The sequence below is a fragment of the Syngnathoides biaculeatus genome, chromosome 18 (assembly GCF_019802595.1).
Source record: "Syngnathoides biaculeatus isolate LvHL_M chromosome 18, ASM1980259v1, whole genome shotgun sequence".
NCBI lineage: Eukaryota > Metazoa > Chordata > Actinopteri > Syngnathiformes > Syngnathidae > Syngnathoides > Syngnathoides biaculeatus.
This window is the reverse complement of record NC_084657.1, coordinates 233,511-250,421: the sequence shown is the minus strand read 5'-3', so window position 1 is coordinate 250,421 and position 16,911 is coordinate 233,511. Positions and strand designations below refer to the sequence as shown.

The 16,911-nt window shown below is 51.0% G+C and overlaps 1 protein-coding gene across 2 annotated transcripts; it reads left to right on the top strand.

Annotated features, from left to right (window-relative positions):
* Positions 1–145: 145 nt before the first annotated feature.
* On the top strand, positions 146–16,702 carry nectin3b (nectin cell adhesion molecule 3b). Of its 2 annotated transcripts, XM_061802954.1 has the most exons (8): positions 146–563; positions 6,162–6,509; positions 6,684–6,983; positions 7,210–7,327; positions 8,228–8,379; positions 15,051–15,201; positions 15,492–15,576; positions 15,643–16,702. In XM_061802954.1, exons 1-8 carry the CDS (start codon positions 494–496, stop codon positions 15,817–15,819), a joined length of 1,401 nt encoding a protein of 466 aa, XP_061658938.1. In that variant the 5' UTR covers positions 146–493; the 3' UTR covers positions 15,820–16,702. The 2 variants fall into 2 exon arrangements, with proteins under 2 accessions (XP_061658938.1, XP_061658937.1); XM_061802953.1 differs by lacking the exons at positions 15,051–15,201; positions 15,492–15,576; positions 15,643–16,702 and adding an exon at positions 10,381–12,900 and having other exon boundaries at positions 149–563.
* Positions 16,703–16,911: the final 209 nt, after the last annotated feature.

The following is a 16,911-nucleotide window of genomic DNA, read 5'->3' as shown; positions in this document are numbered from 1 at the left end:
AAAAAAAAAAAAAAGAGAGACAGCCTCTCCGCCCTTCTGTAGACGAAACTTCTACTTCTCTGAAATCAAGTCCCATTTGGAACACAACTTTGATGTCCACAATTGTATTTATGAAAGCAGACCGAGGAGGGGGATATTCCCCCCCCCCCCGTGGCCCATTTCTCTCCCACGCGCGTAAGAGCGGGCGGCGGCGGCTCGAGCGGATTCGTCCGCGGCCGTCGGGTTTGGGGAAAAAGCGATGACGTAATGCGGCTGGAGATGGTTGGCTCCGGCGGCGGGGGGGGGCGATTCCGCCGAGTCCCCGCGGAAGGCGATGCAGCGCGCCGGCAGGTGAACTCGCGCCGCCCCCGCCGCGTGCGGCTCACATGGTTCAGTCCGCGAGCGGGTCGCCGAGTCGTCGCCGACTGCGAGGAGGGTGAAGCAGCAGCAGCGGCAGCGGCAGCGGCGGCGGCGGGCACGACGACGCGGGGCGAAGCGGCCGAATCCACGCACGATGCCGGGCTTCTTTTGGGCGACTCGCCGCGGCAAGGTCGCCTTCTTGCACCTCTGGTGTCACATCTCAGGTGAGGCAGACTGGATGATTTTTTTGTTTGTTTGTTTGTTTTTGTGGGGGTGGGCGACCGACAAAGTCTTCCAAGAGAAGTTTGGGGACCGAGACAAGTGCGTGGGGCGCGCGCGCTCGCTAGCTTCTTCCCTCGTGGCTTCAAAGTCAGGGTTTGCCTTGCAATTGCGACTTCCAGCAGGTGCAAATGAAGAGCACCCAGAAAACTTGGCCGCAAGTTGACTTTAGCCGCTAAGGGCTTCTTGCTTCCTTGCTTCCTTGCTGGTTTGCCCTCCTGAGGAACGCCGAGGAAGACGCGCAACACATGCAACGAGGCGCACTGCCCGTCCAATGGCAGCCATGTTCACGGCTGGACAGTTTTGGTCCCAAGTTGCGTCTTTCCACCACGTTCTCTAGTCCACGTCAAGACGACAACCGCAACTGCTGAAGCCGCGTCCTTCATTTATTTATTTATTTATTTTTGCCGTCCAATGGACTCATAATCGAAAGATGGATGGCGACATAAAGAATGAATACCTTGCTGCGATGCCCAAATGCGAGATGATAACAATTTCACCTCGTTGCTCTGAAAGTTCTGTTAGTTGTGACAACTAAATGACGTTTGTTCATCTCCGTGTGCGGCAGCGATGCCCGCTGACAGGCGGACAATGAAATGCCCGAGCACGACACGGCAGAGGCTACAATGAACCTGTTTATCCATCATATAAATGGAGATAACGAGTTCTCAATGTTGGCAGCGAACACAACGGGGAGAATTTTGGCAGACGTATACCCCCCACCCCACCCCCGCTTTGCTGTCTCATTAAACATCAAACTAAAAGACACACCCCTTCACTTTGAATCTCTGCTAGCTTCATGCTAACACAACATAAAGTGCCACAGATGGGGTAACAAATAGCATCGATGCAGTGCTGTTTGAACACAAACTAACATATGCAGACCGTGATAAACCCGCAGCCATATATTCCTGATCCTCTACGAAAAACAATGAATTCTGTAGTATACGGTGTCAGTTGTGTGCGTGTGTGTGTGCGTGCGTGCGTGTGTGTGTGCGTGTTTTCTCCCCCCCCCCCCCCAACCCCCTCGGGGCACGAAGCCCCACGCACGAGAAGAAGCACAATGTGGGCCTGGAACAGCTGAATGGCGTTTGCTGTCACCTTCACGAGGAACGATGACTTGTGCGTTACAAGCGAGGTCAAAGGTCACGAAAGCTGAGGGCACAGCTCTAAATATACGTTTTGTTTGTTGCTGTGTTGTGAGATTCATGTAAAAAGTTTTGGGCGAGGGGTGGATGCTCGCATTGTTTGCAATAACCACGTCAAGCGTAGCTCATCGCCAAACGTTTGCGCTCATCTTTGTGATTATTATTTTTTTTTTAGCTCTTCCGCTTTGCTTTGGGGGGTTAACCAGTTTGGTAACCTCTCGTGCATGGAAGACGAATGCTCTCTGGGGTTTTATTCTGGGGATTGATCCACCGATTTCCCACAAATCGTCGCTTTGTTGTTGGCCCCCCCCCCCCCCTCCTTGCCCCCTCGTGTGTATTTGTTCACTTTTCTTGCCGTTAATATTGATGTTGGTCTTTTGATATGGCACAACGAGTCACAGTAACTGAAATGAGGACGCCATTTGTTGCCGCTGGTCAAAGGTTTTAGCGAGACTGCCGGACTTAACGTGGTCCCGAGTTGGGTCGCGGGGCACTGCAACGAGTCACAAGTTTTTTTTTACCAAGTGCTGCTAATTTGGAGTCAGTTATGTGAAACGGGAGACCTCGTTTGTTCTTTAGCTCAGCTGTGAGCTAACAGTGGCCCTGAATTGCTAAATGCCTTCCCGGTGAAAATGTTTTTTTTTTTTTTTTTTTTTTCAAGTGCAAGTGGGCCCAATACAAACAACATAGAGTAAATTTTCCAGATCACCTGAGAGTTGCGCGTCAGCCAAAGGTTTGTCTGCAGTATTTCTTCAGTTTTGATGGCGTTACGGCGTGGAGTGTGTCTTGCTTCAAAGACGGTTGCGCAAAATCCATTGGTGAATAATCGACAATGGGTTTTGCGCAAGTAAGCAAATTTTTGACGATCAACTGGGCGATGATCAATATCATAATGTTTCAGCACTCGGCGTGCAATTTGAAACTAAACCTGTTGCCTGCCTTATTGTCGGCGGATTGTTTTGTTGAACACATTTCTATTGCTTGTGTAATATCTTAACCAAGCGGCAGTTGCCCGTTGTGTGCTACTTGTTTTTTTTTTTTTTTTTCAAATTGATTTAAAACCAGTGACGCTTTTGGGGGAAAATGATGGCTCACCCCCACGACAGAAATCTTGCACAGCACCAGCGCCGCGTCATTCTCAAAGGTCAGACGTGAAGGAAAATGCGGTCGTACTCTTGAATAGCTTGAAGTGTGCCCTCGGCTACTCTTTTGAGTTCAGCACTCGTTAATTGGTTGACTTTTTCGATTGATGGCTACTTGCGCCGCTTTTAAAGCCGGGCGACCTCCGCCAAGGCCTCGTTTTTTTTTTTGTTTTTGTTTTTTTTTCCCCCATTGAGTACGTCGAGACTCCGGAGGAGGATTGAGCTGTGCTCCGCCCTCTTCTGCTTCCTCCAGTTGCCCGCTTTTAGCGAGACCCTGTGCCAAGACGGACATATTTCCCGTACATACTCGCTGCCACTTGCACACGGATGATGGACGAACACCGGAAGATGTCAATCACACGACCCCACCTCAAGTGTGATTGACATCAGACCATCCGTGGAAGAAAGTCAGTTCAAGTCTCTGCTGCCGATCCAGGGACTCCTCGGAAAGGCGCTGGAACTGGCGTGCTTTGTCACCAGTCTCTGGGAGTGCTGCATGTGAAGGCATTATTGTCCAACGTGACAACCGCCCCGGGGGGGGGGCACGTGTCCTTGATGCCGGGATATCTAGACTCTGGATTTTCTTTGCTGAGACACGCGTTGCGTTTGATTTTCACACCGACAACGCGAGTCCCCCGGAAGCACGAGACGTACGTGCTTCCCGTTATGTCAAGCTAGGCTGCATATATGATCAAAAAGACTTTGCCCTTATTCTCGTCACTTTTTATTCTCAGCCAGAGAAAAACCAGGCCACGCTTATGTAAGCTTGTCATGTCACTAATAAAAAATTGAACACAGGCGCTATACCTCTGTCATTACATATTCAGAAGTGGAGAAACGCTGCTCCCTTTTGCTTGTAACGTTCTGTTGTTTGCGTTCTTATTGCGCTTGGACTGAAAGTGGAAGTGGAAAAAATAGCTTTTGAGCTTGTTCGATAGCAGAGAAGTGAGAGTCCAGTTTTGGGATTTGAGCACACGTTCGCAAACGTTAAGGTTATTGTGCACATGCAAGTGGAAAAGCTGCTAAAGTGGCAAAGCGATGCCCTCATTAATGAACCGAATTCGGAGTTCCTTTCTTTTGAAATTGCTCGACATTGAAAGCAGCCACTAATCCTTTGCGTGACCATGTGACATTTCCAGTGCGAATCTCGTAAATACCCAACAGTCGAGCCTCTGACGTTCGGCGACGGCGAGGCTACAGATTCTTAGATGCTTTGGGCTGCAAGTGAAGGTGATTCTGAATCGATTCGTTAACGCTTAACGTTTGTCCTCGTTTGACAGTTTCTTTGCTTTTCAGACCGAATCGAGGTGATTGCATTCCAAATTGTCTTTTCCAATGCTGTTTTTTTCCCCCCCCAAATGCTACAAATTATGTTTATTGCGAAATGTGGACAACCACGCTCAACTGTCGCAATTGGCCTTGAAAAGCGAGCGAGCGAGCGAGTCGAACGCGAGCAGCAGACGTGGCGTCACGGTTCTTTGGCTTGGGCCCTTAAAAGTGACAAATTCCCAAGTTTCAAGCATTGTTGGATGCGTTTAGTGGCGTCCGACTTTGCTGTGGGACAGACTTTCATATTTCTTTTGCGATCTTTCTTTGTTTTCTCAGACGGTTGGCCACTGATTCCATTTGCCTCCCAGGGCTTCAAGTGATAATGTCATCCTCTCTCTGCGACCACGGCTGCGGTCTTCCGAGTGAAGCCCCGCCCATCTGTCGTGACGTACTTCCGATTTGGGTTTTGGTTTTGCGTGCGTGAAATCGCGAATGCCTTGTTTGAGGTGACCAATTGGCGCCGGTGAGTGAAGCGAGATTGCCGGACCCCGTTCGCGCCGTGTTCAGAGCGGGCTGCGCGCTCCTCGGAGGATGCGCCGATACGCCGCGAAGGCCAATGGTTGTTCGGTCGGCCCAAAGCTGTTATGCCGAAGAAAATCAATCAGTTGCTGTGGGGGGGGGGGGGGGGGAATGTTTGAAAGCTGCTTCACGTAGACAAAGCGCTCCAGCGGTCTTTGGAGAGGGAGTTTGGCCGGAGCGGGAGCCCATTTTAGCAAAACAACAATTGCGTATTGTGTTGAGGCCGGTTGCCGAGCGACGTGGCAGCTTTTGATGAGTCTTGATGTGTTTCGAGCTGGCAATTAGTGACTGAGCGCGAGGCTCTGGCCCACATTTTGAAATGTTGCTCCGCGAAGGCGGGACGTCATTCATCTGTTTTCTGTTAAGCAGAGCCTTGATGATGGCACTCCTCTCGGTGCTCCCCCCCCCCCCCCGCGCGTCTGGGCGTTGATGTCATCTTCATATCCGCGTGTACCGTCGTCGCCTCCTCCGCCGCTTTCCCTGGATCTCTCCTTTTCTCTTTTTGCCGATGCGCTTTGTCCGTGCGGAGGAAAGCTTCGCATTCTACTGATTGATCAGCTGAACGCTCTCACTGTCATCCGCGTTTTATTTGTTGGAATGTTTGACGCCTGCCGTGACGCGCCGGTGCTTTGAATCCCGTCTTATCGCCGCAAATGTCACCTGGCGCTGTCAAACATTCGACGCACCACCATAAATATTCCTGACTGTAGTTTGAACAAAGTTCCGCTGTGACCTCTATCGGGTCTCTTAGTCTTTGGGTGTCAAAAACATTTAGCAACCCGGGCCGCCGGATTATTGTTTGAGACAATTTTCAGCTGTTTCAGTCTTTGAAAATGAAGTGGGAGTTGGGGGGGGGGGGGGGGGGTTTATTTTTCAAAATCAAGCAAACATGTTTGCATTCAAACACAAACCTGTTGGCCAAATTCGCTGTCTGTCAATTTTCCCATTTTGGCTTTTCTGGCTCTGTTGAATTTGGGCAGAACATCTCTGGAGGTTTTTCCGGGGAAATTTCGAAATTGCAAATTTCCCCCATGATAAACTTTCTATGGAAAGTATTAGTATAGTATCATTCCTCAGTTTTTGGCTCGTAACTACTCGAGCAAGTGACGGCTCACGACTGAAAGAGTTTTAAATTGGTCGTAAGCCGAGTAGCGCTGAACTGTTCTCCTCCGGTTTTTGCTAAAATGTATTTTTTTTTTTAGCTGCCTCTTAAGACCAACTGTTTGTTTAGGAATTTCCCAGTTTCTTCCTGTTAATGTTAAGTTTCCCGCCTTGTGTTGTGTTCAGTGCCAGTCAGATCTCCCCACCCACCGCCACCCAAGGCTTCCCTGTTGGAAATGTCCTCTGGTTGTGTGTGTTTAATGGTCTGCGTTTTTGGTCATTCATTACATTTTTTTTTTTTTAGGGCTGTTGGCCAGTCAGGTGGTGGTGCCCCCCAGCGTGAGCGCCGTGCTGGGGAAGAACCTGACGTTAGAGTGCCGGGTGGACGTGGCCACCGACCTCACGCTGACGCAGAGCTCGTGGGAGCGACGCCTGCCCGGCGGCCCGGTCACTGTGGCCGTTTACAACCCGAGCTACGGCATCTCCATCCCCCCGGAGTTCATCCATCGGCTGTATTTCCGCTCGCCCTCCCCCCGCGACGCCACCATCGTGCTGGAGAACGTGGGCTTCGCCGACATGGGCCTGTACACCTGCAAGGTGGCCACGTTCCCGCTCGGAAACACGCAGGCCTCCACGACCGTCAGCGTGCTCGGTAAGCGCGTGCGTCCAAAAAGGGCAGTTTGTCTTCGATCGGGGGTTGGTTGGGAATGTTTTTCATTTCACCCGCTTGACGGCGCCGCCTTTTCATTCCCTTCCTTTCCCTTTCCCTTTCCCTTTCCCTTCCCTTCCCGGTGTTACTTTCCCCCACCTTTTTACGAACCCCAAGTGGAGCCGAAGGTGTACGTGTCCGCCGGCTCCGCGGCGCTGATCGACGGCGGCAACGAGACGGCGGTGGCCACCTGCATCGCCGAGCGCGCCCGCCCCCCCGCCGAGGTGTCGTGGGAGTCCGACCTTTTCGGCCAGTCGGAGGTGCAGCTTTTCGACGACGTCAACGGGACCACCACCACGCAAGTGCGCTACCTTTGGCAGCCCACCCGGCACGTCCGGCGCCACTCGCTGACGTGCGTGGTCCGCCACCCGGCGCTGCTCGACGACTTCAGGGTCCCCTACCGGCTTAACGTGCGCTGTACGTGCATCTGTTCTCCCCTGAAATGAAGCCGTTTCATATTTTTTTTAGACCTGCATGCAAGAAAAAGAAAATGACAGCGCAGCCATGCGACGTGTATGCTGTTAAATTAAGTCAAGAAAACAATTTCAGCGACGGTTTTATTATTTATTATTTATCTAGCTTTAGTTTGCCCACAATCGTTTTGTTTTTTTTTTTTTTTTTTTTTTTGTCGTCTTTACCGCAGTCGCCCCTGACATCTCTGTGGCGGGGTACGACGGAAACTGGTACGTCGGCAGGGGCAACGTTCAAATGACGTGCAAAGCCAACGCGAACCCGCCAGCTCATCGCTTCAGATGGAGCAGGTGTGTATATTTTCCCCCCATCTACACCGACTGGGGAGAGATTCTCCAAAATGTCTTTTCAAAGGTAACGCGAAATGTGAATAGACTCCTTAACAAGCAACCTGCCCTACACTTCACAGCTCACAATGATTTCAGAACAACGGGGAAGACGCCGCCATGTCTTGGTGTGACGTCGATAGAACTGGAGGCCAAATTCGCTGTGTAGCTCAAGTGGACAAAGCAATGTACTACACTGTCATGTGGCATATTTTAGATATCGCTGTCAGGTGGAATCCATACATCCTCCGGGTTGGGTGGGGTGAGAGAGCGCCATCTTGCTTGTGTGTGTGTTCAAACACGGCGGAACACGAAACCACTCCCATGCAAATAGTGTTTAAGTTGACAAAGTCAAATGTCCACGTTACATCTCTTTGAGAGGCGAGCGACGCAATCAATACCATGAGTGGACAAAACTCCGGGAGATGAATTTAATTTCTGTCATTTTCCTTCCGCAATTAAGCCTCACAGTGATGGATTGTAACAAAACAAGCCTACTCAAATGTATGGAACCTCCAGACTTTCAATTGAGGTGACGGTTACGTCCTCGTTTAAGGAGTAAACGTGTTTGGTTTTGACTTCCACGTCGGTGGGCCAAAATCTGCCTGAAATTCAAAGAAGTCGTCAGGAATCGAGCCCCAAATGACTCTTGAGTCTATTGGGGGATGGAAGGATGCGTTTTGTTTTGAAGTGCAGCACATGTCAAAGCTGCTCTCCATCTTGTGAGGGATTGGAGTCAGCGTCCGGATCCCCGGCGACGTTGTGCCTCGCTCCTGGTTTTACTCGGCAACTATTCGAAGTGCAGCGTCCCTTCCGGACTTGCGACGATTTGATCCCGACGTCGCCGTTGTCGCTGCGTTCCAGGCTGGACGGCGAGATGCCGGAGGGGGTGGAAATCCTGAACGGCACGCTGCTTTTCCTGCGTCCTCTGCAGAAGAACGACTCCGGCGTTTACAGGTGCGAGGTCGCCAACGACGTCGACCTCCGCAGTCGGGACCTTCGCATCCTCATCCAAGGTGAGCGCAGCGCGCCCGGCCGCCGTTTTGCCCTCCGAAATGCGACTCTCGGGGCGTTGGTCACCTTCACCGGCGCGTATGGGACTTGAGCCGTAATTGCGTGCTGATTTGTAAGCATTACGATGGCAGATGTTTGGACGGCACCGTCTTGGCGCGTCCTGGAAATGGAATTGTGTGCCACGCAGGAAGATGCAAAGGTATTCATCCTGGCCGGGATGATGTCTCCCTTTCATGAAACATGAAGCAGTTCTCCTCAACTCTTATTTATTATTCATCATGCGTACCGTATTCCATTTTCTTCTGAGTGGCCTGCGCAGGACTTCACTTCTTTTTTTTTTTTTTTTGTCTGTGTCACACGCATTTATTGACCACATTTGTGTTCCATTGATCTCCGCAAAAGTGTCTAAACTTTGTGCTTTTTTTTCACCAACTGGACGCTAACGCGTGTCGCCAATCTTGTCTGGCACGACTTCCGCCCCCCCTTCGGTTTTTCATCTTTCTGTGTTCGGCAAAAAATGTAAATATGTCCCAAGTTGTCTGTCTTACCTCCGCCGACTCTGTGGCGGGAAGACGGTCAAAATGAAGGAAGTGGCGTTCCTCATCGTCCTTGGGCTGCAGTTATCGCGGCGCGCAAACGAGTTTTCTGCGTGTTTGACAATAACTGAAATTGGCGACCAATCATGTAAAGGGTGCAACTCGACGACTGGAGCGCGCCGAATGTCCGGCGAGGAGCACATTGCGACGTCCTCGGTTATCAATGTTGTTCTGAGACTTAGAAGCAAAGATCCCTGGCATGACTCGTGCGTCAAATCCCATTTTTTTTTTTTTTTTTTCATGTACTACGAGCCACCTGCTCCCTTAAAATGTGTCCAATGGTTGTCCTACGTGATCAAAGTTCTCCCACGTAATCTTCACCTCTGCTCTTCTAACACCACAAGCAAACTTTTGCCTAGCGGTGCTGCTTTTTCTAACCTTGGCGTACGCGACTGCATGTATGGAACTACAGCGTCATGTCCAAGCTTAGGCCCTGTAAAGTGAATTCAAAGACGTTTTCCTCAATGTATCTTCCATGTTTGGCGATGGCTGTGGAAAACGTGCCAAGAATGAGCTCGAAGTAGCTCACAGTTGTGCAGGCTCAGCGGTCGATTGTTGTCTTTACCGTTGGCCGAGACGATCGGTCGTGCGACGCCATCCCGTCGGCGGGGCAACGCGGGCCTGTGGAAACCTGCCGCACCTTCCCTATTAGCGGCTAAAATGAAACTCACGCAAATCAGGAAAAGTGAAATGATAAAAAAAGGGAGTCACCAGATAAGTTTGAATTAGGTCGATTTCGAGTGCCTCGTTGCCTGCCGTGAGTTTGTGCACGTCACGCAGAAAAAGATGCAAGGGAAAAATTCAATGACACCTGGCTCGACAGCCGTTGGCAATGACGCGTTGAGGATGTTGACTGCAGTTTCGTGCATGCAGGAGCAGTCGTAGTAGTCGACGTTGTTAACGTTTTCCCAACCTTTTTATTGGACCACTTCAGTGAGGAAATCTCGCTTCGTAACACAAAACCAAAAAATTGTTTACCGCATACTGAAGTCACGATCTCTTGGCAAGTTTTCTTCCAAACGGATTGCTTGAAATCTGGTCCTGTTTGATGAAACTTGGAGGACCCGACCCATTAAAAATGAGGCATTTTCATTGGCTAAAAGTCCTCCAGTTTTTTGTTTCTCTGTTGTAGAGTTCGGAAATCACTGAAATGAATGGATTCATTCTATTTTTTTTTTTTTTTAAAGTGTCGGTCGGTCGGGCGATGACTTATCGGAATCTGCTTTTCAAAAACCGGTGGGTCCCCACCCCGATGGAGCGGACGAGAATTTCTTTGTGCTGCCTTTGACTTTAGGCGGCGTAAACCCAAATTGGCCAAACTTCGGCCACGCTGGTGGTTGGGAATCGCTGCTGACTTTGTGCTTTCTCTTTCTCTTCTGCCCCCCCCCCCCCCCCCACTCCCATTAGATCCTTCCACCATTACTGCTCCCGTCCCCTCCTCCTCCTCCTCCTCCTCCTCCTCTTCTTCCTCCTCCTCGTCATCCTCCTCCACCCTTGTGGACGATAAAGTGCGCGTTCATCTGGGCTCGCCCACCCTCCAAGCGCTCCCCGAGAGTAACCTGGGTACCGTGGTGGGCGGGGCTGTGGGCGGGGCCTCCTTCCTGCTGCTGCTGCTGTGCCTGGCCGGCGCGTGGTACCTCCGCAAACGCCGGAGCTTCCGCGGGGACTGCTGCGCCAAACGCTGCCCGGGCCCAGAAACCCAGCTCCAGAAATCCCCCGGCAAGCGGCACCGGCCCCGCGCCGCCGGCTTCCGTCGCCCTCAGGACCAAGACCGAGAGGATTGGGGCGGCGCCGAGCTGGAGCGTCGCGACGACGGAGACGAGTACCCGTCTAACGGCTACACGCGGGCCATGAGGGAGGGCGGTCACCGCTGCGAGCGGCAGAGTCCCCGGACGGGACGGACGGACGATTGTAGCCCGCGGCGGGAGCCCGGGAGTCCCCGATACGCGCACGCGTGCCCCAAAGCTACGAGCAACGGCGTGCCCGACGAGCGCTACGATAGCGGCCCGGAGGGCGACTACGTCTCGCACCGAGACGGCTCGGTCATCTCTCGCAGGGAGTGGTACGTTTGAGCGGCGCCACCGCCGTCCCGGTCCGCGCTTTTCTAAACTTCTTTGCACCCTGGAAAACACTTGAGACGCGCCGGTGACGCGAACGAGCCTCGTCGCGGCCGCCAATTTATGTCCGGTGGCCGACGTCGTCTGGTGAGGAAGCCCCGGTGGCCTTGCTCTCTCATTTGCACATACAGAGTCGCTTAAGACCTTTGACCTCTGAATACGCTACGCTGAGATTACAGTGCGGACCGGAACCCGAGACGATGCCCTCTCCCCTCTCCCGTGTCTCAACATTAGTTTCTTCCCTTTGGGTCTAATGACAAATATTCTCTGGGACTTCATTTTCATATTACACTAAAAAAGGAAATTCTTCATGACTTCGTGCACATCGGTTGCACATGAATTGTTGCACGAACAAATTTAAGTTTCAAGGAATTTGATTTTTCCTTCTCTGGTGACTGAACGTTAAGTAGACAAGCCGCCAGTCTAAACGTAAACGTGCGGCCCGAGTTCACCCTCTTGGGTTTGGCGCCGACGTGGCCGCCGTCGCAGACCCGAGCACGGTATTGTTCCACGGCCGCTATCAATTCACAGTCATGTTCACGGATTCATTTATGGCAGTTTAGTAAGCATAGAAATCTTAGTTGTGTATGCCAACGGGGTCATTCCAAGTTGGCTTTGCTCAGCTTTCGTCGTCTTTTTTTTTTTTTTTTTTTTGATGCACGCGCGACCTTGAACGATCGTTTTGTTTTGGTGTTCTGATTTTTTTTTTTTACTTTTTTTTTGGGGGGGGGGTCCAAATCCTATCAGTGATGTCATATTTTTAGGAGACGGGATGGAGGATATCTTCAATCCTCCTGTTGCACAGTAGTTTGTAAAGAGTCTCCTTTTGTCCCTTCATAGTATTTTCTGGTGTGTAGAAATAAAACGACGTGCGCGTAAGTAGCAGCCAATGAAATCGTAGCATATCTGGGCGTGTCGCAGGCTTCTGTAGCTTAAGACGGAAACGGGCCGCCGCTTTCCAGTAGTCGTCGTCCGGTGGGCGTTAGTTGAAATCGTGAGCTTATTATGATTATTATTATTATTATTAGTTTGGGCGTAACTTGTGCCGTCGGCCGCTAGCAAATGGCCGGCCTATTTGCGTATTTGGTCGTGCGCTCCTCGTGTTAACAACTACCTTCGAGACTTCACGGCCATTTTGTCCAGTAGGGCTCTGTTGTTGTGAAGTCCAAAGTGCCATCTTTTGAGGGCCCCGCAGCCAAGCGTCCCCCCCACCCGTGGACATTTTTTTTTCCTCAGGCGACGTTTGTGTCCGGGGCCGCCACGCCACGGCCATTAGAATGAGCTCCACGGGACGTTTTCACGGCTGGCCGGCAGGCCAAAGTCGCTTTGCGGCCCCCGCCGCTTGGGTGCCCGCGCAGGTAACAGGAAACAGCCTGCCCCCCACCCCCCGGTGGCGTTTGCTCCTACGCATCAAGGCGGAAAGCCCGCTTATCGATTTTTGTGTTGGATTCATCGCGTTTGCTCGAGCGAGGCGCCGAACCAACTAGTGCCTTAGAAGATGTTTGTAGTTTTCCCGTTCATGTTTTGTGACATTACCGTACTCGGTGCCATATATACTCACCGTATACTTGACAGTATTGCCAACTTTTGTCGTCTCTGGTTGTCAACAGTAAAACTGTGAGTAGTTTACAATGATGAGCACTTTTTTTTTTTTTTCTATTTGTGTGTGTGTGTGTGGCTGTTTACACACACACACACACACACACACATGTACAATATTCAAAGGGAATGTCAGTGCAAGATGCACATTTATTTATGTCAGTTGTCATGTTTTTTGGCCCATTTCAATAAAGCACCTTAGCACAAGTGAGTCCTTTCGTCTGGTGTTCAGCTCTTTGTGCTCGAATAAATGACATCATCGCTGGCTCCCGAATGCTGCATGAGACGCCCCCCCTCCAGCTCACATCTGGGACGCCGCCGATGATGTAATGCTTCCTCGCGTCGTCTTCGTCGGCGTGCCGTTTCTCTGCGTTATCCGGGATTACATTTATTGCCGTGAACTGAAATATGATGTCAGTTTATCCCCATTTGGATTCAGCACAAAAAGTCCCCCCGTGCCCCCCTCCCTTTTGCGAGGTCCCCTCTCCCTGGTTTCTCCCTTACTGTCTAGCAGCCGGTAAAATTAAACACGGAGCGTTTGTCTGGGCCCCGCGTCCCGCTCGCCATCCCATTGATGGTCCCCATGGCAACAAGCCGCTGCGCTACCTGGCCACCAAATCGGGAGAGGAGGGGTGCACGACGCCGGGAATGTCCTGTTCGCCCCCGCTGTGTGACGGTGTTCACCACGCGTGTTTGACCTTGACCGCCTTCGGCCTCCCTGTGAAATCTCAGATGACCTTTGCCCTGCAAAGGTCGCCGTCTCTGAGATGGGCAAGCAACATTGCAAGATCAAGTAAAATCGGAGACACTTAACCGAACCCAATGTAGCATCTCAGGGCTGCAGTGTGACCCTTGACCCTGCTGTTGAGGTCGGGGCGAGGGGCGGGCACTCCGTCATCACCCCCTTCGGCCTCGCATCTCGTCTGGCGTTCACCTTCCGCGTTCCCGTCAACTCTGCAGATGAGATGACAAATTTTTCTCTTTCTCTGAATGCCTTTGCGAGGCCTTCAAATTCAACCCATTTTCACACTTCAATAATAAAAAAAAAAAAAAATTCTCAGATGTGCTGCGGCAGTTTCTAAATGCCAAATCATAATCCATTGTGGTTGCCCTCGCCCGCCAAATTCTTCCGGATGTATTTTGTATTCTATGCGCTGTCCTGTTTTGTTTCACGGGAGTGTTGCATTTTCCTCGCAGATGTGGTGGGTGAGCTGGCGCCGATGACGGCAAGTTGCAAATAATCCCAACAAATGATGCTGATCTTATTTCCGTCTTCGCGACAATGAGCGACGACCTCCGCTTGATTGATGCGATGGAATGGCAGCGCGACCTCTTGAACCGGGAAGTGGCGGCTGCCGCTGTTGGTATGCTTGAGGACGGGATGAAGGTCGCGGGGGGGGCGACGACGACAACGCTCCAAAGTTCTATTTGAGATTCATTGCGGGGCGTTATTGATCCCCCCCCCACCAAAGCCGAATCAACCGTAATTGACCTTTGCCCGTGTACTTTTCCTCGCGCCACCTTTCGTCCTCCGGTTGCGCGTCACGCTGCCAGTTGTTGACGCCGTCCTGCTCGCCCGGTGGCACCATCGCATCTTAATCGGCTTTATCCCTTCGAGGGGGGGGGGGCGTTTGCAAGCATATGGTCAAACAAAGCAAATTTAGCAGACATTACGACATGGTTTAAGCCCTGACGATTTGCAAGAAAACAAGCTGTCCAAATGTGCTCGCTTCACCCCCGTTGTGTTTTTTTTTTTTAGGCTGGGAGATATTTGACAGGACAAAATAATGCTAACCAATTCATCAGCATGTTCATTTCAAAAGCAATATAATTTTTTTTTTTTTTGTCCCCAACGTTAAAGATATAAATTATAGCCGGGGTTCAAATCCCATCCTGCGTAGGGTTTGCGTGGCTTTTTTTCTTGCGTGTGCACTGCGCTATCCTCCCTAACATCCCAAAAATCTGCTGAAAATCGCCCCAACGGCTACTCGTGTGAAGCTTGTTGTTGTCAGCGTGCTGCAAGGAAAGCCCACTCGTGCTCTGCCAAAGAATTACAGGCCCAAGGTTTTTTTTTTTTTTTTTTTTTTCAACATTTACAGCTATTTCATGCATAGAATAGATTGTTTTTGATGTAACTCTTTTCTGCAGTCACCTTCAATTATTTGAGTAGACGTGTATTTAAGGGCATTTCTGATTTTCAAACTGTTGCGGTGTCTTCAAATGGGGAATAAAACCCAGGCCCGGCGTACGAAGAAGCGCTTTTGCCACCGGCCACAAATTCGGGCTTTGTTGCGCAATTTGAATGTCGAGTTGCCTTCGTCGGTTCTGAAGGCCGGCGCTGTGGTCTTTTTCTCCTCCCAGAACCTTCCGAGGCCGAGAGGTCAAACTCGGCGGCCGTGGCCGGGGCGGCGATCGGCGCCGTCCTCGCTCTCTTCCTCATCGCCGTCGTGGTGGCGGTCCTGACGGCGTCCCGCGGGGCCCCGCCCGCCGCCGCCGCCTTTTCGGACAAAGTGTAAGTCAAAGCGAAAAAGAAAAAGAAAGATTCCTCTGACGCCCGTCAGCGGCTTCTCTTGCACTGTGTCAACAACTCCTTTTGAACACTTCAAAGAGCAAATGTCATTATCAATTGCTCAATTATTGCTGCTGCTTTAACTTTGAATTGAAATTTAGTCATGATGATGAGATGACAGCGTGAGGGGGCCACTGACCCCCCCCCCCCCCCCCCATTTTTGCAACTGCCAGCAGGGAAAGATCTCGTCATTGACATTTGCTCGATGTGCTCATTTCTTTCACCCTGCGTAGGATCGACCTCCCCCCGACACACAAGCCCCCGGCCCCCGCCGCGCCTTCGGGTGACCTCTCGTCCCAGGCGGCCTTCCCGTCTCAGGTAACCGTCTTCGCCGCGACGTTGGCGCCGGCACGTACTACATGTCCGTGGGATGTTCGCACGCAGAGCCGCGGGGCCGAGCGCAGGTACGACGCGGGCCAGAGTCGCCGACCCCCCGGGGCGGGGGCGGCGCCGGTGCCGTCGGGGACCCGAAGTCCCGCGCGGCGGTCCCGCCTGGAGTGGGTTTGTCACCAGAGCAGGACGGAGCGGGTCTACATCAACCGTCGCGAACACTACGTGTGACGCGCGGCCGGCCTCGCCGCAAAATTGTTCACTCGAGGAAACGTCGGAGGGGAAAGCGTCGCCGTCATCGAGCATTTGAAAAGAATACGTCTGGAGTTTGGCTGTTTAATCTTTGTCTTTTTCTGGACGACTGTGACAATGACACTCGACGTCTTTCTGGAATATAGCGAGAGAAGGACATCTGCATGTTTGCGCTTTGGGATTCGCAAATTCGCAATCCCATGATTGTTCTTGGGCTGTCTGCTAACATCATCGTGCAAAGAAATGATGTGTGTTGAGGAGCTTCATTTAGATAGCCGTGGTGCTTCGCTACCATCTTGTGGCTTCATTCGGCAACTGCAAACCATTTTCGAGAGCCGTTCGCAGCTGTTTGCGCTGCGTTTCCCCGCTGTGACCAAAATTTCATAGACTGGCAAACCGAATCCACAGTGGATATAAGAAATTACACACCTCTGCTCAAAAGACGCATTTTTTTCTATATATATAGAAAAAAATGACAGATGAATGATTTCCAAAGCTTTTTCACTATTTCTTTGAGGGGGAAGTAAAAATAACATTTATTTTAATTTGGAAAACATTTTCAAGTGATTCATTTTTTTCCATATAAGTTTGCGTTTAAACTTTTGGCATCCAACCCGACGACTGAAATTATGCTCATTCTGTAGTTTTCTCCACAAATTCATTGGCCGGAACTTTGTCCCATCTAGCGGAAGTGAACTTCCATGTCACAAAATCGCCACCGACGTGTCGAGGTTGAGATTTTAAGAAGAATCGTGACAACAAGTTGACTCGATCCGAAATATTTCGTTTTGCCGTCCGGTCGAGTTTTCCTAATGCTGCGTTCAGTAAAGTAGGAAATGTGACACTTCAACTTTAGAGAACCCACCAAAAAGTTGCTCAGTCATTTTAGAGCTGATCATGTACAATTTAGGAAAAAATGTAACATAATGTTCAATGCAGAAATGGACAAAAGACAATCTGTTTTTTCCCTTATTGACTTTTGTGCTTTGTTGACTTGTTTGCTTCAGCGCAACGTAACAATTTGTTACTTTCAGCCGGATGCCATGTTTTGTACAAAACTGATATTTCTCG

Excerpts from the sequence above, each read along its gene's own strand:
- nectin3b (XM_061802953.1), top strand. The coding sequence starts at position 494 with ATGCCGGGCTTCTTTTGGGCGACTCGCCGCGGCAAGGTCGCCTTCTTG. Across the intron at positions 6,984-7,209 it reads CTACCGGCTTAACGTGCGCT|TCGCCCCTGACATCTCTGTG; the intron begins GTACGTGCATCT and ends TCTTTACCGCAG. Across the intron at positions 7,328-8,227 it reads CATCGCTTCAGATGGAGCAG|GCTGGACGGCGAGATGCCGG; the intron begins GTGTGTATATTT and ends GCTGCGTTCCAG.